The sequence below is a fragment of the Cuculus canorus genome, chromosome 2, assembly GCF_017976375.1.
Source record: "Cuculus canorus isolate bCucCan1 chromosome 2, bCucCan1.pri, whole genome shotgun sequence".
NCBI classification, from domain to species: Eukaryota; Metazoa; Chordata; class Aves; order Cuculiformes; family Cuculidae; genus Cuculus; species Cuculus canorus.
The window spans coordinates 44654208-44678859 of record NC_071402.1 but is presented as its reverse complement, the minus strand read 5'-3'; the positions used below and the strand labels follow the sequence as shown (position 1 = coordinate 44678859).

General features: G+C 39.7%; 1 protein-coding gene and 5 non-coding genes across 6 annotated transcripts in view; 3 read left to right on the top strand and 3 right to left on the bottom strand.

Annotated features, from left to right (window-relative positions):
* Positions 1–1659: 1659 nt before the first annotated feature.
* On the bottom strand, positions 1660–1732 carry TRNAA-AGC (transfer RNA alanine (anticodon AGC)). The gene has a single exon. It is a non-coding gene; the product is annotated as a tRNA-Ala (tRNA).
* A 522-nt stretch (positions 1733–2254) lies between these two features.
* On the bottom strand, positions 2255–2327 carry TRNAA-AGC (transfer RNA alanine (anticodon AGC)). The gene has a single exon. It is a non-coding gene; the product is annotated as a tRNA-Ala (tRNA).
* Positions 2328–4676: 2349 nt separating this feature from the next.
* On the top strand, positions 4677–4749 carry TRNAA-AGC (transfer RNA alanine (anticodon AGC)). The gene has a single exon. It is a non-coding gene; the product is annotated as a tRNA-Ala (tRNA).
* A 916-nt stretch (positions 4750–5665) lies between these two features.
* Positions 5666–5738, bottom strand: TRNAA-AGC (transfer RNA alanine (anticodon AGC)). Its single transcript has one exon. It is a non-coding gene; the product is annotated as a tRNA-Ala (tRNA).
* A 10411-nt stretch (positions 5739–16149) lies between these two features.
* Positions 16150–16222, top strand: TRNAA-AGC (transfer RNA alanine (anticodon AGC)). Its single transcript has one exon. It is a non-coding gene; the product is annotated as a tRNA-Ala (tRNA).
* A 4318-nt stretch (positions 16223–20540) lies between these two features.
* The window catches only part of UBE2V2 (ubiquitin conjugating enzyme E2 V2), a 29570-nt gene continuing 25458 nt past the window's right edge, over positions 20541–24652 (top strand). Inside the window, exon 1 of the mRNA XM_054058635.1 lies at positions 20541–20695. Within this exon, the coding sequence (XP_053914610.1) occupies positions 20680–20695 (16 nt within the window). The 5' untranslated portion in view covers positions 20541–20679. The remainder of the gene's footprint in view (positions 20696–24652) is intronic.

Below are 24652 nucleotides of genomic sequence, written 5' to 3'. Positions count from 1 at the left end.
CCTGGGATAAACAAGAAAGCTTCCACGTATCTGGTATTGGTGATTTTTTTAATAGCAAAGTACAAAGCTGTGTAGATCTTCCTCAGCTGTACAAAGCTGCTTTGTATGGTTTATTTTATCTAAGTGCAAAAAGCAAGTCAGAATCCTTGCTTAACCCTTTTGGCAAAGCTTGAAGGTGGATGTTACAGAGAAATAATCCAAACTCTGTACTCTGCCTTCACTTCATGAAGGGTAAAAGGGAAAGAAAAAACCCAATAACATCAATCCATTAATTTACTTGAATATATTCTGGAATACTCAGTGGTTATCCTCCAAGAAGGAAAGCTAATCATTAGATATTCCTGAGACAAATGTGTAAGTTACCTTTGTCTGTGCTTCTTACAACAGTTGATAACAAACTGCAAATCAAAAATAATGATCAGGAATAATTTTTTAGGTTTACTAAGGGATGATGGTGAGACAAGAACACAGTGCTAAGAGTGCGCACTGAGAACAATCCTGCTGAAAATAAGTATGTACAGAGTAGCTATGAGGATGTGACAGACTGCTGTCAGGATGGTGGCATTTAGTATGACCATCCTAGACATCTTCTGTCAATTAATCATATTGAAAATTATCACTAAGACTGGTACACACTTTTTTTAGGTATGCCCAAGAGTTCAAGGGGAAGGTAATTTTCAGCCTCCAAATTACAAGACATGCCAAGAAGTGGAATAATAACAGTCTCCTGCAAGTTTAACACACATTTTCTTCCTCAGCCATGAACAGGCAGAAAATGTCAGGAAATAAGCAGGCCGTTTTGCACATTGTAAAGTGCTTTGTTATACACAACTGATTTCACAGCACTGGTCGCTAAGATCTACAAAGCAGCACTTGCTGTGCAGCTGCTTCTGGAAGGGTTGGGGCAAGTGGGCTATAAAGATGCACACAAAACCTGGAGAAGGATCAGAAGGAGAAACTAATAAGGTGTTAGGGAAAGCCAGTGAGTCGGTGAGATGGTCAAGGTTAGTTCTGAAGCTCTAACACAAGTGTCGCAGGCATCAGCCATTTAAAGAGGCTCTGTAAAAACAGGAGAGAAGGCTGAGGAGCTCAACTACATCCCACACACAGGCCACAGCCAAAAGACATAGTTGCTGTACTTGTGCTTTCTAGGATACAGACCTGAGGGAAAATGGTGACAACTTTTGCTCTTAACCTTGAATGGACTGTTCCAGCCTGTACTACAGCTTCACAAAGATCATAAATGAAAAGATCCTGTGCTTCTGAACAGGGACTACAATGGGCAGCTGGGGAAGAACAAGCATTCCTGAGCTGCTATTTCCACTGTATGCTAAAAAACCCCATTCTGAATCAGGTCTCCAACTACCATTCATCTGCTCTTTTTCATAAAGCCTGGAAAACCATCACATTGCAGATTATTCTTTCTGCCGACTTTGACTTAAACTGGCCCGGAAGTCAACAGTTACAACCACGGACTGACATTTCAGTTACATAAGCCTGAATTTGGTAGTAAAGCATGCAGACAAAGGAAGGGAGGAAAGAAAAAAAAAATCAGGTTTACCCCAATTAAAACAAAAGTAACACTTTACTAAACTAGTTATATATTTTGTTTTAGTAGTTTCTACTTCAAGGTACTACAATTCCTGCTTAACAAAACACTGGAGAATGCGGGCATCGATCCCGCTACCTCTCGCATGCTAAGCGAGCGCTCTACCATTTGAGCTAATTCCCCCCACTTTTACTTTTTTTTTTGGATCACAAAACTGTGATCTTCAGGGTATATTTAAAACTGTAGTTCCATACATATAATACAGTTCTCTCTTTTCCTCTGGTCTCTCTGTTCACAAAAGAAAACACATTCAGCTGCAAGTCCAAAACGGGTGTCAAATAATAAATTGGTAATATTTCACTTAGCATTTCCAAATGAAGTAGCGAGGAACAAGACAAACCAGAAAAGACATGCTTTCAAGATGTGTAAAATTAAAAAACCAAACGCGTTTATTTCTGGCAATTTATGAGAGGAATTACATTCCAGCATTTTGTTTTCTCCCTGTAGAAGTCAGTTTCTATTTTTTTAGAATATGAGCAGATTATTTTAATTTATTCTAATCAAACCTATGGCAGCATTTAAGATATAAACCATATATATCTAAAAAATCAGAGATTATTTTACTTCAAAATACCAGTTTAACACATGAAAACATCTTTCCTAGTTAACTGTTTTTTCCCCTCTGCCACACACAAAATATATCTATGGAGAATGCGGGCATCGATCCCGCTACCTCTCGCATGCTAAGCGAGCGCTCTACCATTTGAGCTAATTCCCCCCCCACAGGACCCTGTTTTGTCTTGTGGCTGTAGATTTTAATAACCACAAATGCAAACTGCCCTCCCTGCATTTACTCTGCCCCTCTGTCGCAGAGAGGAATGCCAGTGCAGCTGGATCACAACTTCGAGCCTGTCTTTTCTTTTGTCCAAGAGGACAAACTTCCTTCTGTGTAGGAGGAACTCACAGACAATAAAGTGGAGCAGCTTGAAGATAACAGAAAACTTGCCTTTGCCCAGACATCCTCTAAGGAGACCATTTAGAATGCGAAAGTCAAACTTGATTAAATTAGCTTTTATCAGGTTTGGCATTAGTGTTACCGAAGAGGTTCATTGAAGTGATCCGTGTTAAATGAAAGGATGTGGACACAAAGCCCTCCCAGCTGAAACACCCTAGAGAAATAAAAAAACCCATAATTAAGAAGCTTGGGTTATTTTCAGCCACGTGGATAAGGAAGTGCTCCCAACCAGGTGGGGAAATTAGATGGTTTTACTCACCATCTTACATAAAACTTAGCAGTTACAATAAGTTCAAGATGACAAAACAAGGGACTGTCAATTACAGAAGAGACACATTTTAATCTCTGGAAACAGTATTATTGCACAGGTCTTTCCTCATCCATATCTGACTCTGGCATCAAATTTTTCTGTGAGATGATCTGTCCAAGCTTTAGGCCTTTTCAGCGGCAGCAGAGTGAGACCTGGAGGTGAAAAATAGGGAGAGGTAATCTGCCATTTTCATGCTAACTCAGACTGCACAGGGTAGATAAAGCAAACTGTACGTAGAGCTCAACCTTGTGAAATATGATATAGGAAAGGTTCCAGCAGCAGGCGCGCAGTGACTGTTACTCAACCCAAGATATGTGCCTGAGAAGACTGAAACCACATATGCGTATTTGTTTCCCCCCTCAAGTTTATTCTAGCGAGGCTTATACATTTACAATATACTGCAAGAAATAGTAAGAACAAAATTTCATTTACTGTTGTGCAGTGATGGTGGTAAGGCAGGAGAATATTTAAATTCTAGGAGAATGTTTGCAGTGATACTGTTATTAGTTCCAAATGGTGGCCTGAATCTAGATTGTGAGAGATTTGAGGTATTACCTTACTTTAGACAAGTTGTAACTAGCTGATAATTAACTGTAATTTATTTTTTTTGCTGTCATCCAGTAAGGTAAATCCACTAGAGGAAACCACTAGTGCATGTATTGTTGTATTACTGCAACACTTTACTCCAGTGGCAGAACCTACTTTTCTGCATTTAAACAGAAAATGAGAAATCTTTTATTATATAATTTTCATTGCCTTTGTTGTTTATAACCACTCTCACTGTGGTTATAACATTTTGCTCTCCAAATCCAGAAAGCACTCCTCGATTTAAGAAACAGGGAGCAGGGCTTTGCCCATGTGCTTCTTACTGCAAAGTCAGTATGACTACATTTGAATTTCTGTATTTCTGAAATCATAGAATGGTTTGCGTTGGAAGGAACCTTAAAGATCACCCAGTTCCAACCCCCCTGCCATGGGCAGGGACACCTCTCACTAGATCAGGCTGCCTAAGGCCCCATCCAACCCGGCCTTGAACACCTCCAACAATCACGCATCCACAACTTCCCTGGACAACCTGTTTCAGTGCCTCACCACTAATTGTGAGGAAATTCCTCCTTATGTCTAGTCTAAATCTGCCCCTCTCCAGTTTATACCCACTGCCCCTCATCCTATCACTACAAGCCTTTGTGAATAGTCCTCCCCAGCTTTCTTGTAGCCCCTTCAAGTACTGGAAGGTTGCTATAAGGTCTCCTTGGAGCCTTCTCTTCTCCATGCTGAAGAGTTTTTAGTAACCCCATATATTTAACGTGCAATACTATTTTAACTGAATCAATGTCAATACAAAAAAGTAGAAATACCTAGAATAGAACATAAGGAAGATATAAATGAATACTTTCTCTCCACAAACTATGATAAATACAAATATTTAAACTGTTAAATTGTATTTGTTATTTACATTCAGCTAATTAAAAAACTAAGGTTGGAAAAGAAAATAAAAAGACTTGAAAAACGAGGAGAAGAAAAACGTCATTGTTTTTCAATGACTTCTAAGAGTACTACTTTCTAGATTGTAATGGAGGTAAAAAAATGTTCCCACAAATAAACACTAGGGAAGGCTTTGTCCAGGAAAGTAAACATTGTTTTATCAAAGTAACATAGCAGAAAATGCATCTATCTGGTTCTCCTATCAGGCTCTACATGATACAGTGTTAGTAAATAAGCAGCCTGACCCAACAAATTGTATCTCAAGCAGCCAAACTGTAGTTCCCCAGAAGTAAATCTGTGGATAAACTATAAGGGAGGGGGAATTAGCTCAAATGGTAGAGCGCTCGCTTAGCATGCGAGAGGTAGCGGGATCGATGCCCGCATTCTCCAGTGTTTTGAGGGACTGAAAATCTATGGGAGTTGATTTTCTTGCCTGAATTCACGTTTATGAAAAAAAATAAAGAGCCAGCAACATATCCCACTTTGAACAACAACTAAAACACGAAAAAGAAATATCTCGATTAGCAGAGTACACTCGGGAACTCTGGGAAAAACAATTCCTTCACAAAATCATCCAACTGTAACGTTGCCATTCTGCAATACAGGAAATAAAATTCATTTCTGTCCCTTAAAAGTAAATCAAATTCTAGTGCAAGCTTTTGTTTTAGTCTTTAGCTACATGAAAAGATTGTGAAATTGTGTATAAGATCTACAAGTATACAGCTGCCTACACAACCAGCAGCCCACCATAGAATCACTGCCTCTCCCAACGACCTTGCACTTTGACACACTTGCTCCCAACCTGAGTTTCAACTAATATTCAGTCACCATTTCACCCAATTTCTTTCTTAACCCATTACAGGAAAATAATTTACTTCAAAGAAATTATTTTGCTTAAAAAAATTATCATCTTTGATCAACATTAAGAACTTATATCACTCATATTGTGCATATGCTTCTTAAAACTGATTAATTTTAATCCTTACAATTTCCTACAGAAAAATACATCTAAATTTAAAACAGCCCCACAAGATTAGTATGAACAGGGAATTAAAATTGTATCACAGCCAAAAATTAGACGAAACTATGGTATCTGTCAGTACACTTGTTTCACTCTTCAAAACTCATTAACAGCAATTTATTTCTGTTTTGTGCAGGCAGTTACCCTAATATTAGACAAAAATAGAAGTTTACAAGCCTCTCATTTCCAAAACAGCAAAAAATAATTATAACTGGTAACTGAAACAAATGAAGTATTGTTTGTGGTAGCAATAAAAGGCAATAACACTCACACGGGGCAAAACACTGGAGAATGCGGGCATCGATCCCGCTACCTCTCGCATGCTAAGCGAGCGCTCTACCATTTGAGCTAATTCCCCTCACAACAGCATGCAGTTTTTACTATCCATTACATTTCGCTTCTCCCACTGGCAGAATAACTTCCTACGACCAACACTGAAAGTTGATCTCCTGTCTCAAGTTCAAACAAAACCTTCTCAGAGACACCACACTGATTTTATACCCAAATATCACACTGGAAGCAGGACAGTCAGATCACGCTGCTGGAGTTGTAATCCCGTACTGAAGTTACTGGTAGGCAAAACCAGAACACAACTTCCTAGTGAAACGCAGACACAATTAGGTCTTTCTCAAAGCATGCTGCTTTTGACAGCCTTAGTGGGAATTTTGCCTAACATGAAATCTGGACTCCTCAATGAAACAGCATGTGTTTTACTCAGCTGAGCTGCATCTGGATAACAGAAGGTCTTCATTACCAAGCAACTGCAGATTTATGCTCACACCAAACAACTATGACTGTTTATAGAGAAATCTGGATGTATTTAAAGATCATATTTTTTTCTGAAATAGATTTTTCCTATTTGTAATCCCTCAGTGGAAGAGAATCAGCTAAATGAATTTACCCATTTCCACATTTTACAATGTAATACATGTGACTGAATAAGCAGAGTTCACCCAGTTCTTTTCTCTTTTGGCAGTGGAGTCTGGGCCCAAGTTACAAAAAGGGCAAAAAGAGAAGCACACCCAGGCAGATGGGACACTGCCTTTGGGAAACAAAGTAATAGTTCACATTATTAAAATTAATTCACATACAAAAATTAAAAATACATAACTAAAGTGGAAAACAAGAAAATCACATATATAATGAAACCAGCAGTGAAAATTCTGTTAAATGGTTTGGTTTCAGTTCTGCAAGATCAGAGTCAGAAAACATTAAGTAAGGTCTTCAATGTTTCCTGTTATTTCAAGTTATTTCGAGTCTTCTCTAGCAGAAAGACATTTAAAGCAGAACATCTCAACTATACATTTGTACACATTGAGTGGTTTTACTACTGGAAAGTTCTATCTGTAGAAAGAATGGAGATACTCTGAGAAGCTACTTCTGATCTCCTGTGCAACACCACTCATTACTTTTCTTGCAAGTTTCATTCACAGTCCAAGACAATTTCTGAATGACTCCCGGTTGTTTTCCAAACCTTTGGCCTTCTCGTCCAAGCAACCTGTATCAACCTTTAACAACACAAGTCCCTTCCTTCTTTTTTCTTTGCCCATCAAGGTATCTCTAATTTCTGAACACTATGTGCATAGAACTCTTTAATGTTGACAACAGATTTTAGGCACCTCACAGCATGATGTGGCTCAGAATATGCAGTGCTTCAACAGACAGCAGAGAAAACCTCTAAACAACTTAACTAAAGGAAGCCTAGCTAGGCCTACAGTTGCAAATTCACTTTTAAGATAAAACAACTGCAGCAGTTTATGACAAATCCAGCTTTTTTTTTTTTTTTAATTCAAAGGTGCTGTGTGAATATTATTATATTAGGAATAGTAAAGCAATTATCATAACAAAAAGATTAAAGAACAGATTCTCCTGGACATGGTAGGAGAACAAAATAAAAGGAGAAGAAACAAGACACCATTTATTGGCCAGAGACAATTCACAAGCTAACACTTCCATCAGTTATCAATTACTAACACTAACCTCACTTCCTGAAATTCCCAAACACTGCTGCAGCAGCCAAGACGCCAACTCCCTCACCACCTGATAAGGATTGCTGGTTTAACCTCAAATTTCCATACCCAAAATCCTGTACATACTCTCCCATTAACAAACTCCAGCATCTTGTTACCTGCTCCTTCACTCTGAAACAGCTGGTTTGGGGAAAAAATGTTTTCCTTCTCATATTAAAATCTAATCAATGCGGAAACAAGCATCTGAAATTAATTTGCAGAAGATAGTTAAGCTCTTATAGTTGGAATTATTCTGCAGATACCATGGCCATTTTAGCAACTGGCTGACTGAAAGCTTCACTAGTCTATGTCTGGCAAAGTAAGCAAGCTTGCTGCTACTTCTACTCTGTGATGTCTTCACGTACCAGCTGGATTTTTGAACCAAGAGCTGCAAAGCATTCCGAAGTTAATTTGTTTAGTCATACAGTAAAACATAACACTTGGTGATGATTAAGATATTCCAGAACATTAGAGTGACTAAATCTCAATTTCAGAAGTGACTCAGTGTTATGCCAGTTATGGCACCATACATTTCAGTACACTACAGAAACAAACTAGCTTTAAATGAATTGATTACTAAAAATCCACTCAATATTTTACCTTGTTTTAGGCAGGATGCCTTCTGCTTTCTGTAAGATTGACAAAAATAGATGATGTAAAATCACTCACAGATAAAGAGCATGAATTTCCTGCAAACAGTAATGCGTACCTATAAGCTCTGTATTTCAAACAAATTAAAAACCAGCAAAAAAAAAAAAACAAACCCAAATCAGTTATAACCCTAAAAGATTCATTTCATTTGTGTTTAGTTAGATTTTTTTTTCCTAGTATTCTTTCAGGATAAAAGTCACCTTAGTCTTAAAAACACCTATGTTGTAAAACAAACAAACAAAAAAACAAACTCCTTCTAACTGTGTTTGCACCAGGCTTGTATGAACACAGCCTAGGCAGGAACAGGGTTTCATCATACCCCCTTCTGAATGGTAAAGCACATCTCTATGGCTTAAGGGAAGCCACAAACAGGCTTACACTGCACACAAATCAGCAAGTACTGCTGCCTATGAACCTTCTTAATTTGTTCTTAAGCACTGACTGTCTTAAGGCTTTAACACTGCAAGTAGGAGAAAATTTGTTTAAAATCAAATAAACGCCCAAACTATAAACTAAACAGTGACTAAATAACTGAAGAACAGCTACAGTACGTTCAGTTTCTTTTAAATAGCCTAACCTTCAAGTTGATAATTTATCATTAAAATGAACAAATGTTTCCACTTCTGTATCCCAATCTTTATTTGTTGATGAAGATTTTATTTATTGCTCCCAAAATTTCCCATCTATTTTACCACTATTCATCATTTTGTACCCAAACCAAAAGCAAAAACATGCTAAAAACGAACCAAACAACCCCCCACCCCCCCAAAAAAAAGCCCCACAGAAAAAAACCTCCACAAAACTACAGAGATCTGCTGCTTATAGTGATATTTGTCTCTTCTATTACCTTGTTTGAGGAAAATCAATACAATCCTGGGAGGTAATGTATTGGTACAAAATGCTGTAATATTGATCAAAGAATCAATGTTGGTAACAGCTTAGCCAGGCAACCTAAGTAACTTTCGTTGGCATTAGCGGCCACAACAGAAGCTGGCCAAGGGCCCAAATTATTCATACTAAATATGTTGCTTTTGTTAATAAGTACAAAACCATAATATCCTTTGTGAATATTTGCCACATTGGCATTTAAGTTAACATAGTGCTAAGGCTCAGATCTCAGCTCAGAGGGAAATCAGACTATCCTTTTATGCTGCTCTTTGGGATTTCTATCTGGACCACACAAAATCACTATCATGATTACAACACATAATGTCCTGAATTTAAGAAGAAGGTCAAAGAACTGAGCAAGACATCCCAGTTATCATTCTTCTTCTTGAAAAGCATCAAAAGGTTTTAAGTTTATGTCCTGATAGGCTTCCAGGTTGGCAAAGATTTCATTCTTTTTTCCAGATGGGAAGCAGCAAGTCATATATTAATACTATTAGGCATTTCGATTTCTTTTTTTGGAAAATAGCCATACTCACATCAAAACTTCCTTCTCTGATTTTTTTTTTTTTTTGAAGACCTGATATCTCTACCAACTTCATGAGGGTTTCAAAAAAGTTTCAGCATTATAGGACTCATGTACAATGCCCTCTTTGAACGAGTTAAGAAGGCAGTATAGAAAAACTGTTATTCATTTTACGTACTACCCAGCTGCAGATACTTCTTCCACACAACCTACAAAAAAAGTTTGTTACAAAAGCAGTGAGATTGAGTATGCCTGAATCCAAATGGAGTTGCAAACCTTTGTCTTCTAACTCACCACTGTAACAATCCCAATTTTCTCCACATTCCCTGTAACTCCAGAAAGGAGAGAATGGCTGCTGGATAGATCTAGGGCTCTGCTCATCAGTTATTGCTAAACAACGCATAGAGCATTTTCCTTATGTTCCTTTAGAAACTTTGCAGAACCATGGATTTCCACAAAACACTAGACTATTTATTCTTCAGATTCTTTTACATCTTTCACTTTCAGTCCGAAAGTTAACAGGAGTGGGAGTAATGAAGGTTTCCCTGCTTTAGAAGAAGACTGAAGAATATAAAGATTCCTACATCCTGTGGATTCTACTGAGGAACAGAACTATCTACTTACCAAATGAGAATTACTCCAGAATAATATGAATAGTTTAAGAACAACAACCTTGTCCAAACAAAGAAAACAGGAAAAGATCCAAGAAACTGGTTATTAGAATGACTTAAAAAAATGCATGGCTGCAATGTTCAAAGATTAGAGTCTTAAGGTACACAGGCCCCACTGAAATTCAGTGTATATTTAATATCTAATTACTAAGGTCCACATGAAAATTCCAGAATTTATAGTTTTTGTAATTTATACACCACCATATTTAAGTCATTTTGACATTAGAACAGAGAAACCAGACCTGCGAGTAGAAGGCCTACATTCACTGTTGAAGTTACCTACTTACAGTGTACCGAAAACACAGTTAACAGCACAAAAACATCACGACCAAGCTGAATTCAAAACACACACAAGTCAGCACCCACTTCAACAAGTTCTTCAACCCATATTATTCTCTGATTTAATTCTTCCACTTGTCTCCTGGACTCAGTGACACACTCTAATTGAACTCTGGCTGAAAAGCAGGAAAACAACTGCTATTAAATTTTTACTAATACAGCGTAAGGCTGGTGTCACAGCAAGTGTTGAGAGCGATGGAAGGAGAGCTGGATCCTGAGCCATGGTGGTGCGGTACAGCAGAGGCAAACACCCCAGAAGAACCCACAAAGCCACCCCCTCTCCTAAGGAACAGCACCATCCGCTTCGTCTCCTCAAGCAACCCCCCCCCCCCCCGTCACCTCAAAACTAGATTTTGTAAGACCCACTCACACAACCATGATAAGAAACCCCTTCAGTAAAAGGCTGCAAGCAAACCTCCTTCGCCAGCTTTGTCCTCCGATGGCCTCAGCTCGGGGTCGCAAAGACGAACAACTTCCACGCCACTCTTGAGCTAGCACCTCCCCATCCAGAGCCTGACCTGCACTTGTGCTTCCCTAGCAACGAGTACATCCCATCCTGCCCCGCCCAGTTCTAGAATGTTCTGTGCCACCGCCCTTCCTCCGTGCTTTCCATCTGGGCAACTGCTTCCCCACCTCCCTTCCCACTATGTATTTTTCCTTTATATATAGCAGCTGTGCTGGCTCGTTTGCTGTTACCTGTGCAGGAGGAGGCTGGAGTTCACTCCTCTCCTCATCCCTGAAGCTGTTGTGGGATGGTAATGGGTAAAGCTTCAACACAAAAGCCTCCCCCATGCGGTGACCCTGCGTGGTGGTCAGCTCTGCTGTGCGTCCTCAGCCACCCTGGGCTAAAATTGCCTTCTGTATCATCGAGGGGAGAGGGCAGCGTTGGAAAGATTCAGTTTTTGACCTATATTTATCAAGTGGAATGGTTGTAAGTAAACAGGAATAACAGGTGAGTGTGTACCTTTAAATAAACCGGAGGTTGGTTTTTTTTTTCAGAATGTAAATTCTTAATTAGGCTTACGCTCATGCATATTCCTATTGCTTTGAGGGTGGAGGCTGGAAATAGTAATTAACTATTAATTATATTGATCTCTATTTAAGAAGGGCAAAGTTCTTATCTTACAACCACATTTGTGGTAGTTCCTAGCACTTGAGAACATGAAACTAACTTGGACATGCTGTATATTTTTTTTTCTTAAAAATTTTAAGGCTGGTTTGCAACTATCTTAAAAAAAAAAAGACTTTGGCTTTAAATCTTCAACACCAAACATCAGGTTAACTGCTAGCAAGAGAAGGTAGTTTAATTAGAAGATGGGAAAATCCACTCTTAATCTGCCCTGCTAGTAGGTTTGGTGAAGCTGTAGGGAAAGCTGCTCCAGCTTGCTCCCTTCTGCCTTAGTTCCTTGGAGTCTGTGAAAGTTTTGTTAATAACTTATCTCCTGCACATTTGTAACTTTTTGTTATCTTCGTTTATTGCTAAATATTTTTCCTGACGAAAAAGTAAAAGAAGGAAAAACAGGAGTTAAAAAATTTCAGCAAGAGCTGAACTGGTTTTCTGGTGGCAAAGCTAATACCTTTCTGTAACTCATGAGCACTCCTTTTGCAAAATCTTCTTAGTAAAATTATAGCTAATTCAAGACTTCTCAAATAAAAGGCTGTGAAAAACATGTTAATGGTATTAGACAACCTGAAACAAGCAGTGCAGGCTTTGAGCTGTTTACCTGTCAATTAAGGTTATAGCAGCATTTGAATTGACAGTAGCAATCTTTAAACAATTTTCTCTGAAGAAAGCTTTATATTTTCTGAAGATAAGAAAAAAACCCAGTTTTTGTATCTGTGTTTTTTTAAGTGCTTTTTGTTTTAGACTAACAATATCCAACTAGGAAGTTATTCCGAAATGCCTGGTCTAAATATGCTCTCTGTCATCACTGCTAAAAGTGGTTGACCTTCTCCATGCAATAATTATGTTCATTTAGTGACCTCATTCAAAATTCCTACAGATGATCAGGTAAGCAGGCCCAAATGGGAATCCAAAGGTTGATTCCGCATAAATAAGATCACATAAAAAATCCAACACTTAAGTTGGATTTTGTGTCAGTTTCTAGTATAAATGAAATGCTTGCAATAAGAAAGCTTCCCCAAGTGAAAAATATGGTTGCAAGTTTTATAGCTTTCCTCATAACTATGCAAAGACTTCACTTCTGGATTGAGTTTTCATTTAAGTCTGATTTGACAGTTATGAGCAGCTGACAATTATTCCCAAGGGTCTCCTTAAGCTTTGTGCTACCAGTACTTGATCAACTGTTTTAATTAACTCAGAAATAACAAGGAGTTTTTTTGTCTTGATACAGAAAGCTATAATGTTTTCTACCTACTGCTTTCAGCATGTGCTGAATCTTCTGTGCATGCGCGAGCAGCTGCCGTACAAAATGAATTATTTATATGGCAAAGATGTCTCATTACTTCATAAGTGTTACAAATACATCAATTTCAGACTGGTTTTAATTTTTAAAGCATTCCACAAACATTAAAAACTATACACAATCATTCACTCCAAAACTTCATAGTTTTAACTCTGGTAGGACTAGCTTTAATATTAAAAAAACCAAACCTTAAGTAGCAGAAACTTACAGATGGCCATAAATCCATAGCAGCTTTATATCTGATTACTACTCTCACTTGCACCATTCATGCTTTTAGATAGCTGATAAATATGTTTGTTGGTTTTTTTCTTAGTATCATGATACTTTCTTCCCTTTCCTATTTTCTTGTGGCTGGCACTGTCATAAGATCTGTAGCAAATTGATGCCAACACGTCTCGAGCACCAAGTGCATATTGCCATGCAGAGTAGAGATCATGGGATACTTTCAAGTATTCCTACTTTGTGTTGCCACCTGCCAAGGCGTCCAGCCCCAGAAAACGCTGAATGCCTATATACAGTAGCTCCAAACCATCCATCGTGTCAGGGCTAATACACGTAAACCACCAGATTTAGCATTGCCAGGAACCAGTAAGACAACATTAAAACAAGTCAGGCCATTTAGAAACCAGTCAGGTGGTGATCTTAGAATCATAGAATCTTTAAGTTTGGAAAAGAGCTGTAAAATCATCAAGTTCAACCATTAACACATCAATATAGCTACTAAACCATGTCCCAAAGTGCCACATCTCCATGGTTTTTTTAACACTTCCGGGAATGGTGACTCCACCGTCACACCATCACTGCACTCATGCTCTGGTGTGGTATCCCCTTAGGCTGACTTAGACTTGAAGGATGAGTAACATCTCCCATTCTGCGGTCATACTCCTCTGGAGTGAGAAATGCAGCTTAACTTGGCAAACAGTCATTGTCTGGTGTAGCGCATGAAAGATCTCTTTTATTCTGTAAATGAAGAAGTTTAAGCAACAGTTGGAATGTCACCATGTGGTAGATGGTGGGCTATATAATTTGGCTGTATGTGCAGCTATACATGGAGCCTACAGAGAAGAGGACAAGCGTGCAGTACTGTGTTGCATCAGGCAGAGTATACAAATTCTTCTCACTTTACAGAGAATCAGAGTCCCGGTTCTGCTCATATTACACGCGGCAGCAAGCTTAAGTTTTCAAAGAATGCTGAGAGAATCCTGTTGTTAAAATAATCAGAAGGGGGAAGTTGTGAAATGGAACTCAGCCTGGGTTTGGTGAAGCTCTAAAAAACCTGGAATGATGAACAACGTGGAAGTCCAAGTTGTTATGAACTCCTTCACATCGTGGCTGGGCTCAAGTCTGAGTCTAACTGCTGGGAGCTTTCCAGACCCTCTCCTGGCTCCTTGATCACACTCCTCTTGTCACCTGAGCTTAAGATCCTGTGCTGGCTTCAGGGAAGGAGTGGATGGAAGAGGGGCAGGGGAGGTGGGGAGTGATTCAGGAGTGCCGAGGGCAAGTGTTTATGGAAGGGGAGAGAGCTGTTCCTGATACAATGTGTGGAATATTTCGAAGTGGAATATTTTGATTTAAGCTAAAGTACAGTTAAGTTTCATCTAAGCAGTTGTGGGTTTTAACAGTTAGACAGAATGTCCCTCTGATAATATGTTTTCCTTAAAACGGTGTTTTCCAGACATTGTTCCTTGAAGATGATAACGCCCTGTGTGAAGTATGGTATGTGCTGAATAGATGTCTCTTCTTCTGTAATCACCTCTATTTGGAATCTTTACTAATCTGAAAGGGAAGGTCAGGCAGAGAGCTGGAGCCAGATCCAAATTAGCAAGAGTTTTGACTGTTGCAAAGTTTTATAACATTAAAATTAGACCTTGGAAAGTAACAGAATATGCATAAGTTTCGTGGGAAGATTTATACATATGCATGCAAGTGGGAAATATATTCTGTAACCAGCTCTTGTCTCGTTGCACATGATTGATAGAGATCATCCTGCACATTGCCTAGGCCTGATAAAGGATGCTTGCTTTCTAAAACTCCCAAACGAGTCTTAGAGAGTATTATTTGCCGACATTTTTTGTATCATTCCAAGGAAGCGAATGGGAGCGTAGAATGACTGAAGATGCCTTGGGACAGGTCCGTGAGGGAGCACAGCTGCAGGGGTGGTGTCTGAGACCCATGGTCAGGGCATCGATGTCCCTGGGAGCTGGGCCACTGGTGCCTGAGCTCATTGTGGTGCAGGGACCATGCCGGTGTGGCCGGACAGGGCTCGAGCTGGTTCTCCTGATGGGTTGGTGTGTTTTTTCATCTTTCTGACAAATATCGGAAGGAGAACTTGTGCAATTGGGAGCTTTTTCCGAGTGCACCAGTTAAATAGTGGTAGCAATAGGTAATGATCTCTCTAGATCTGCATTTTGAGTAATACACTTGCTGTAGGCAAATCAAGATGAAAATTAAAATGCAAAAGAGGGTCCATTACCTTACATTATGTTCCTTGTCTGCAATGTATGCTTTGTGCTCTATGTCAAGTCACGCGAGCATTTGGGTGTGTTCATGTTTCAAAAAGTCAGTGTTCAAAGGGTGTTAAAGGTAATGTGTCAGTTACAGAGAAGTGCATTTGGTGAGGTAATAAATAAATTTTAAAAGGATAATAAGGAAAGCAGAGATATGTTTTAATTGCACTTGACTCTGTAACTCCAGAGAAGCCAGGTGACGTCCGTAAGGGGGTGTGTGTGTATATATATCCACACACACAGTTTTATAAATGTGTATATATGTGTGTGTGTATGTATGTATATATATAACTTATAAAACTGTTCATACATACTATAAAGCTATTATAATCAAGCATATGGTATTTTTCACTTATTAAACATTTCCTGAATCAGTTTTTTCATGTGTATGTCTTGCAAATTATAAAAACCGTGGGTTTCCTTGTTGAATGAACAGTTGTTCTAGTAAAGCTGGGGCTTTTTTTTTCGGTAACACATTCGGTTTCTTTTAAATAACTTGATCTTTTGGAGTGCTTCTTGTATGAAAACAGCTAAATAAGAAGGACTTGTTTTGTAAAAGAAATGAATAAGATTATTTTGCTAGTGTAGATGCTGAAAAGCATCACATTATTCCAGCTGTGACTTGCAGTCAGTTGTTGATGAATAGAAAGAATGACTCAGCGAGAATCAATGACCCTATACTTGGACATAGTTGCATCATAGTTCTTGGTAAGTCTAGAATGATATCTGTAAGCGTCAAAGTTTTTTTTTCAGATGGGGAATTAGCTCAAATGGTAGAGCGCTCGCTTAGCATGCGAGAGGTAGCGGGATCGATGCCCGCATTCTCCAGTATAAGTTTTCCACATTTATTTCATTGTCAGCTGAACAACAGCATTTAAAAGTATTTCCTTTTTACTCTTAATTTTTTTTGTGTATAATGGTGTAAAGAAACCAGAAATAATTGTAATTGAGAAAAAGTTAACGCGTTGTTTTAAATATTTCAATTTTTCTTTTCAAAATAATGTTTGTTCTCTTGCATACAGTGAGAAAAAGTAGAATCTTTGCATCTAGTAACGAAAGTTATTGACATTTTAGAACAATAATAACCTTAAATTTTAGAGAAAATGAGGGATTTTTTCATGTGCCTTTAAAGCTTTAGTTTAAGATTTCATTTATTACTTAAATTTATAATATCCTTTAGTGTATAATGAACAAAATTTTGTTTTTCTGTTATTTTTTGTCTTATTTTTGTTCTGTTTTGATTGTGTAGGCTATTTGTTAGAAACAATGAGCTAGAATGTTCTGTAGCTTACTCTTGGTAGCAAGATTGTGTCCTTTGCTTGTGAATGTTTACATCTGTGAAATACCGTGGAAGTTTCCTCTGTAAATCTACGCTTGTACATTTTAAGTCTTAGTTAAGTTTTTATATTCTGATTTGATTTTCTTACTTGCTCATTCAGCTGTTTAACTACTTGTACTCCCAGAGTGAGGCGGCTTGGGAAAACAAGCAAAACGTACTTCCTCTACATACAGTGAATTTGTGCAATAGGGATCTTGGGAGCACACACATTAAAACAAACAGAAGTCGGGAAACAAATTATGAATTGGTTTTCAGGTTAAGGAAGGAGGAGATATTGTGCTGCTATATGGATGTGCAAGTAGCAACTGTTGAGAAAACAAGGGAGCTCGGAGGTCCTCCTGTGACTTGACAAAAAAGGAGTTAACCTCTGGATGTGTGGGACAGAAATTGAATTTGCTTATTTCTCTTGTCTTCTCCATGTACTGGAGAGAGAGGAGGTATTATGACTTTAAGACTGCTAGATGCTTGTAAAAATGAAGCCTGTTGGAAAGAAAAGTGCTATGGTATTCAGGAGTCCTCTGTGGGGTCAGGTAATGAGTGGAATGTCCACTTGCTTGGAATGAGAGTTTGTGGTCGTTTTCTGTGTGATTATTATTGCTTCTGTGTTTTCTGTATTTCCATTATTGCTTAATATCTGGCATTTTCTGTGCTTTTAAAGAGGATGAGTAATGTCGCTCTTCTCAGCTAGTCAGATACAAGTCGTGCACTGATGAAATAAGAGAGTTTGGCATGGCTCTGTACAGGTGCAGTCTGCAATCAGTTGCAGAACTATGTATGGGTTCTGACTGTAAGCTCTCTAGACTAATTGCTGTTCATTACATTTATGCCCAGTTTCCTGTAATGGGGCTCTTCTGTCTGTTAGGGTTTGTAAACACATCATGATATGAGTAAGAGCTTTTCTCATCCCATGTAGTGTTTTATGTCCTTCCTTTTTAGCTAAACTATCTTGTGAGGAACTTGCTGGTTTGAGAGAAGCAAGGGTTCTAGCCTCCAAAAGCACCACCTGTGGGAGGAAATTACCTGGTGATGGGTAAGTAGTTTCCAGAGTCCCGTATCGAAGGAGTGACTTCTCTAGATCTGTCTGCAACTTTCTGAGTCAGGAGCTCCGTAGTGATATCCTGTGTAAAGAATTATGAGGGAGTTCAGTTTTGCTTGATTTTTATTATCATCACCATTCACACAGAATTTTGTACTTTGTAATATTGTGCTTAAGTGAGTTACACGAGTTAGTTATTCTGTGAAAAGTAATTTGTGCTAAGCTTGCTGGAAGATATTGTTACCCTATCTCTGTCTCTCTGTGTTTGTTTTAGTCTGAGAAAGGGGAATAGTTATTCCTTACTTGTTAATCATTATCAATACTTTGTTCCAAATATTACTTAGAAAATCTTCGTAGGGGTCTGATGGAGCTTGGGGACCAGAAGTGTTTTATAGCAAGAGGGCCATCTGTAGAATCTGCACTAAAAAAATCTCAACTCTGTGAAACTCTTCTTTTAAATAAATTTATTCCATAACACAATTGTAGTACATTGGTTTTCTGAGCTGTTCTAAGTTGTCTTTTAAGGGACGCTGTGTGGTATTTGATAATAAAGTTTCTAAGACATGTTGCTGTAATGATTACCATTACCCTATTTTGACCAAATTGTAAGCAGAAGTTCAAAGAACTTTTCTTTTTGAAGAGAGCCGTGACTTCATTATCATGTGTAAGCGCTTGATTGTTTGGAAGAAAAGGCACTTACGCCTTCGAATATGCTCAGCTTCAGCTTGTCAGATGTTTTTCCCCTCAACTTCAATGTTGAAAAAAACCCATTGTTTTCCCAGTAAATATCCCATAGCATCAGAAGAGTGAAACCAAATAGCTGTTAGAGTTACTCAGTGCAGATTTTGTCACCAAGAACAGTGACTTTATTTTTTTCCCGCTTTTTAGCTCCTGTTTTATCTTTACTTCATGTGGTTGCAATTAGCGTTGAAATAATTTGTTGCTGCTAACCATAAGGTGGGCCTACATCTAGTAGATGGGTGTAGAAATAGATGTACTATGGAATCTGCTATGCGATTTCAGAGACTTGGGAGAATACAAGTCAGCTTCGCTTTGCTAAGCCTACAGCCATATTTGTATTGTGTCTCTGAAGATATGTAGGTATATTATTCATCATTAGCATAAGATCATCTAAAAAAGAGAGATGAATCCTTCTGAAAACGGTAAGTGCACAGGTATTGGGTGCCCATAGTGTTCCTTTCTGGCCTTGGAGCCACAGAGGTTCTACTTTTCCTGCAAGGAGAAGCGCAGGCTTGGGAAGTGTATTTTGCTCCTCCTGGCTACATTCAGGACTACTACAGCAGATAAGGTTTGTGTATTGGCTTCTATTCTCTCTTTTGTACTTGCTGTTAGAGCACAAAGAAGAGGGAAAGACGGACAACTTGTGGCATTTTTTTTCTGTTCAAGGCCACTGTATTTTCTACAGTGATGTTGTAATAGAGGAGAATAATCCTTAAATCATAGAATGGTTTGGCTTGGAAGGGACTTTAAAGATTATCCAGTTCCAACATCCCTGCCATGTGCAGGGCCTCCTTCCACTAGATCAGGTTACTCAAAGCCTCATCCAACCTGGCCTTGAACACTTCCAGGGAGGGGGCATACATGACTTCCCTGAGCAGCTTGTTCCAGTGAAGGACAACCTGTTCCTACAAGAAGGACATTGAAGTGCTGGAGCATGTCCAGAGAAGAGCAATGAAGCTGGTGAAGAGGCTGGAGAACAAGGCTTATGAGGAGCGGCTGAGGGAACTGGAGTTCTTCAGCCTTGAGAAGAGGAGGCTGAAGGGAGACCTTGTTGCTCTCTACAACTGCCTGAAAGGAGGTTGTAGAGAGGTGAGCATCAGGCTCTTCTCCCAAGCAAAAAGTGATAGGACAAGAGTGAGCGGCCTTAAGCTACATCAGGGGAAGTTTAAATTGGACATCAGGAAAAATTTCTTCACTGGAAGGGGAGGGTTATCAGGCACTGGCAGGGGCTGCCCAGGGAAGTGGTTGAGTCACCATCTCTGGAGGTGTTTAAAAATGGCCAGATAAGGTGCTTAGAGGTATGACTGGAACAGGTCCAGAGAAGGGCTACAAGGATGGTGAGAGAGCTGGAGCACCTCCCATATGAGGACAGGCTGAGAGAGGTTTGGATTGTTCAGCCTGGAGAAGTCTCCAAAGAGACCTTTATAGTGATCTTCCAGTACCTGAAGTGGGCTACAGGAGACCTGGGGAGGGGCTGTTCACAGAGGCTTGTAGTGATAGGATGAGGGGCAATGGGTATAAACTGGAGAGAGGCAGATTTAGACTAGACATAAGGAAGAAATTCTTAACCATGAGAATGGTGAGGCACTGAAACAGGTTGCCCAGGGAAGTTGTGGATGCCTGATTGTTGGTGTTCGAGGCCAGGTTGGATGGGGCCTTGGGCAGTCTGATCTAGTGAGAGGTGGGAGGAGGATTGGAACTGAATGAGCTTTAAAGGTCCCTTCTAACCCAAACCATTCTATGATCTATAGAATCGTTTGGCTTGGAAGATCAGGCTACCAGCCCCACTCAGCGTTGGCTCCGGAGAGCTTGAGCGCCGCCCCCTTTCATCTGACCCCGCCTCATTTGCACCGCCCCCTTCCCTCAGGTGTTGGAGAGGCGCTACGGGCCCGGCTCAGCGTTGGCTCCCTGGAGATTGGGCCCCGCCCCCTTTTCCCTGGCCACGCCCCTTTACCCCTCCCCTCTGGTGTCGGAGCGTCGCTGCGGGCCCCGCTCAGCGTTGGCTCACGGTGCTTGGGCACCGCCCCCCCAACCCTGCGCGCTCGCCCCGCCCCGGACCAATCTCTTCCGGAGCGGCTGTAGCCTCCGCGAGGAAGTGATGCGCTGCGTCAGGCGGAAGTGACGGGCGTCGCGTGCAGGCCCGGACCGGCGGGGGGGGGCTCGGACAAGATGGCTGGATCCACAGGTCTGTGAGGAGGGCCTGGGGCGGGAGCGGGAGGTCGCTGGGCTCGTGCTCGGGAGGCGGCCCCGCCAGGGCCTGAGGGGCCTCATTTGTCGGGGGAGGAAGGGCGAGCTGCCCCTGGCGGGAGCGAGAAGGGAGGGATCTTCTGATAGGGGGAAGCTGCAGGGAAGCCGGGCCGCGTTATGCTCCAGGCACGGTCCTTCCCGTCCGTGGGGCAGCGACGTCCCGGTGAGAGCCTGGCCTGGGGGGTGTGTAGTGGGAGAAAGGGCTCTGGTTTCCGTAACGAGCGTTGCGGGGTGCTAGAGAATGAGGGGGCTTTTTCTGCCTAGAGACAGGAATAGATAGGTGCGTGTACTTGCAGGGAAGGGAGGAGGTGCCGCTAGCCTGGTTAAAAATCCCGGAGGAAGGGGATTTGTGCTAAAGATTTGTGCCAGTGTACCTTCTAGTGGGCATAGAAGTCGTGGTGTAGTAGTATCCAAACCAAAAGATTATCTCTTTCCCCTCTTGATGCAGGGGAAAAGGGACTAGGCCCGTGTTGTGTTTTGGGGGAAAGGTACTTCAGTTAGGTGGTGAGTGCAGCATGGTGGGGAGGAGGAGTGAAGCATCCTGCTGTCATTCACTACGCAGCCATTCGAGCCAGAGGGTCTCTCTTAAAGGCAAATGCAAAGGCAGGGAGCTGCGAGGCATCCTAGGAATCCTTTATTGGTAACCAGTAAAGTATATGTTGAGTATTTGCAGGGCAGAATATAGTGAAAGGTGGTAGCAAATAAAAGGACAAAAATATTGATTGAAGTACTAAATACAGCAGTTTAAGAAGCACACTTATGCTCTCTTAGTTTCATTTTATGAGAGTCATGAAATAGAAAAAGATCTTTCTCCAATACAAAAAGCTGAAGTCTTGAGGGCCTCATTTCCCCTTCTCTCACCCCTGAGACTTCATTAGTGGGATTGACAGAGTTCAGGACAGAGGAATGAGTTGACCCGAGTGGTCAGTCTAGGGTGAACATTGTCCACTAATTTATTTCTGCTCCCAATCAACTGGATTGTTGAAGGATTGAGGCTATAAGAAAACAGCAAACTTTTGTGTATTGGAACAGTAAGGCATCAAGATCAGTTGATTCTAAGGGGAGCTTGAGCAATTTTTTGGGTGTAGGAGAGTCCTGTTCTCTTGGTAATGTGACTTCCGAGATGTGAGATTTGCACAGTGGAATTTGGTAAGATCACAACAAATTGGGACATAGAACAGCTCTTGCAACTATGTAAAAGAGCAATCAAAAAAGATACATTATTGCCTATGATAAACAGCTAGAATGGATGTACTGGAAAAACTTAAGTATTTGCTTGGCTGTGGATTACTGCATTTTATTTTGTTAAAATTTTATTGACTTCCTAGTGTCTAAATTTCAAAGCATTTTGTTACGTAGCAAACTCCCAGAAACTTCAGCTTATGTTTGGGGACTTGCCTGGGAGATCCTGAAAAGTAGTGGTTTGGGTTATATATATTGAGTACTAATGTTTGACTAGTCAGTCTTAGTAGTGTAGAATATCGGTTACTAAAAATTTGCGTAGTAAAAATGCTATTTTCTTCCTATAGAACATTCAGCTCCATAAGAAGAAATATAAGGAATATTTTTTTGACTAAGCTTTTAGTTTTATTGCTATAAATGCTCTTTGCAGCCTTACAGGTGATATTTTAAAATCTCTTATATACACTTATTCAGTGTGGTTGTTTTTGTCTCAGAAATATAGCCACACCTGAAGTTAAAAAAGTGGGAGATGTAGGAAGCTATTTAGATATGTATCTGCTCCAAACAGTGTAAAGTGTTCGTACTGCGTGTATGCATTATTCAAGAAATGAAATTGTTTTGGTGCGATGGAGTGAGCAGACAGAATCATCAACAGAACTGCTGGGAAAATTAGTCAGAGGTTCTAAAGCAAAGTACTTACTACTGTGGAGAAAGTATTGTTGGCATTTTATTGTTATATGCATAGATTTGGGGGAGAGGGGTTCTTTGTTATTTCCACAGAGTATGCAGAAATTTAGATCTTTAAGACTTCACCCAAAAGAGCTGCCCTGCAAGGAAGCTGTGTTGTATTCATTTGTGGAGGAGGGAAGGGAGTGATTCGCTATAGACATAAGGTTTAACTCTGCCTAGTAAATTTAATCTGTTTTTATTGTAAAGTTCAACTTAATCCTTATTTATTTCAGATAAAAATTAATGTTTTGGTTGCATGAAGTCCAGGGATGAAATTCTAGCCCCAAGGAAGTCAACAGCAAAACTTTTACTAAGGTCAACTATTTTAGTTTTATCCCCGAGATTCCTTTCCTGGACTGACTAGTTCTTTAAGCAGTTGTGTAAAAAAATTGCATGCCTTTAACAACAAATAATTTAGTTTGAAAGTAGCTGGTTTTTAATGTGTCCTAAAGAAACTGTATGCTAGCATTGCATTGTTGAATAAGCACAGCTGATTTAAAAAAACAGGTAAGCACTGATTAATTTTACGTGTAGATATTGCATGTCATAGAAATGAACATTTTTAAGCTGCAGTTGGATCTTCTTATATTGTGCTCCTTATGAGTGAAGCTGGTCCTACGTTGGTTGTGTGGGTGCTGCTGCAAGTCAGTTTTTTGAAAAACAAGTCAATTTTTTGAAGAGGATGGCTGTTGTTGATGCAATGAGCCAATTTCATATTGGTTAGCTGGAGGTTCATTCTATTAATCTCTTTGAAAATACTGAGCAGATGTGATTAAATGTAGTCTCAGGTTAAAAGAAGGAATTTACCAATATATGCCATTTAAAATCTCTTCTGTAAATTGAGAAGAAGAAATAGCATAACATGATTAAAAGGAGTTAAATCAGGAGTTAATTTCTGCATTTCCATATTTTAGATTTTAATTAAAATTACCTTATATGCGGAGGATGTAGATATATCAATATAAAATATGAATGTTTCCTAAAAGCAGTGATCATGTCTCCAAGTGGTTAGAAATTATGTGTGGAAAAAATGAGAAAGAATTAAGGCAGCAGTATCTAATACTGTGCTCTTAACCTATGGACTGCTAAAGCTTTTGTCTCCTTCCTCATCAGCCAAAGGCTTCAGTAGCTTAGGGGAGGGTGAACAGGGCTAAGTTACTGAAAATTCCCCTTGGTCTGCTGAAACTGTTTACTCCAGGGAAAAAAATCAACCCATTTGCAGTCAGCAATTACATCTGAGATTCTTGATTTACTTCTAGTGTGTAATCACACGCAACCTTTCTTGAATGAAGGTGTGCTTAATGTCTTTGAAGGAGCACAGCTAGATTCCAAACAAGTACTTTTTTCCTGTAAAATCCATGCTTCTCATTTCCAGACAGTCTCATCTTTAAGGACGAATTGGCTTCTTTATGTGACTTCTGTTGCCCATGCAAAAATATCTGTCCCTTTGAATTTATATATGATTGGTTCTTTGAATAGAAATGGGACAGTGCACAACATCAGTGCTTTGTTTTCTCAGCTGTGTTTTTTACAAAAGTTTACTTGCAAACATTAGTGGTAATGAAAGCAGTTCTAAGCATATGTGACTACAACTGTAAAGAAGCTAATATTAAAAATGAAGGGTTGGAAGTGGTCTTAAATTCATTTAGTCTAACTCCCTGAGCTGTGAAGCAAGGACCGTGTGTTTCCTGGTGATTGGGGTTTTAGTTATTTTTGTTTTGTTTCTAAAGCTTCCCCCCCAAAAAAGAGTCATTCATTGAAAAAGATTCCATAATGTGAGATAGGGTAATACTTAAATCCTTGGCAACTCTTATCCATTGCAAATTCAGCTAATGTCTGTCTGTTCTGAGCTTAGTGGGATGGAGATTTATGGATCGCCATGCTCTGTGTGGAGACTCTTAGATATTAAGAGCCATTCAGAGGCTTAATAAAGGAATTTATTCGTATGTGTGACAGTAGAAGTAATGTCTTAAAGACTGTTTTT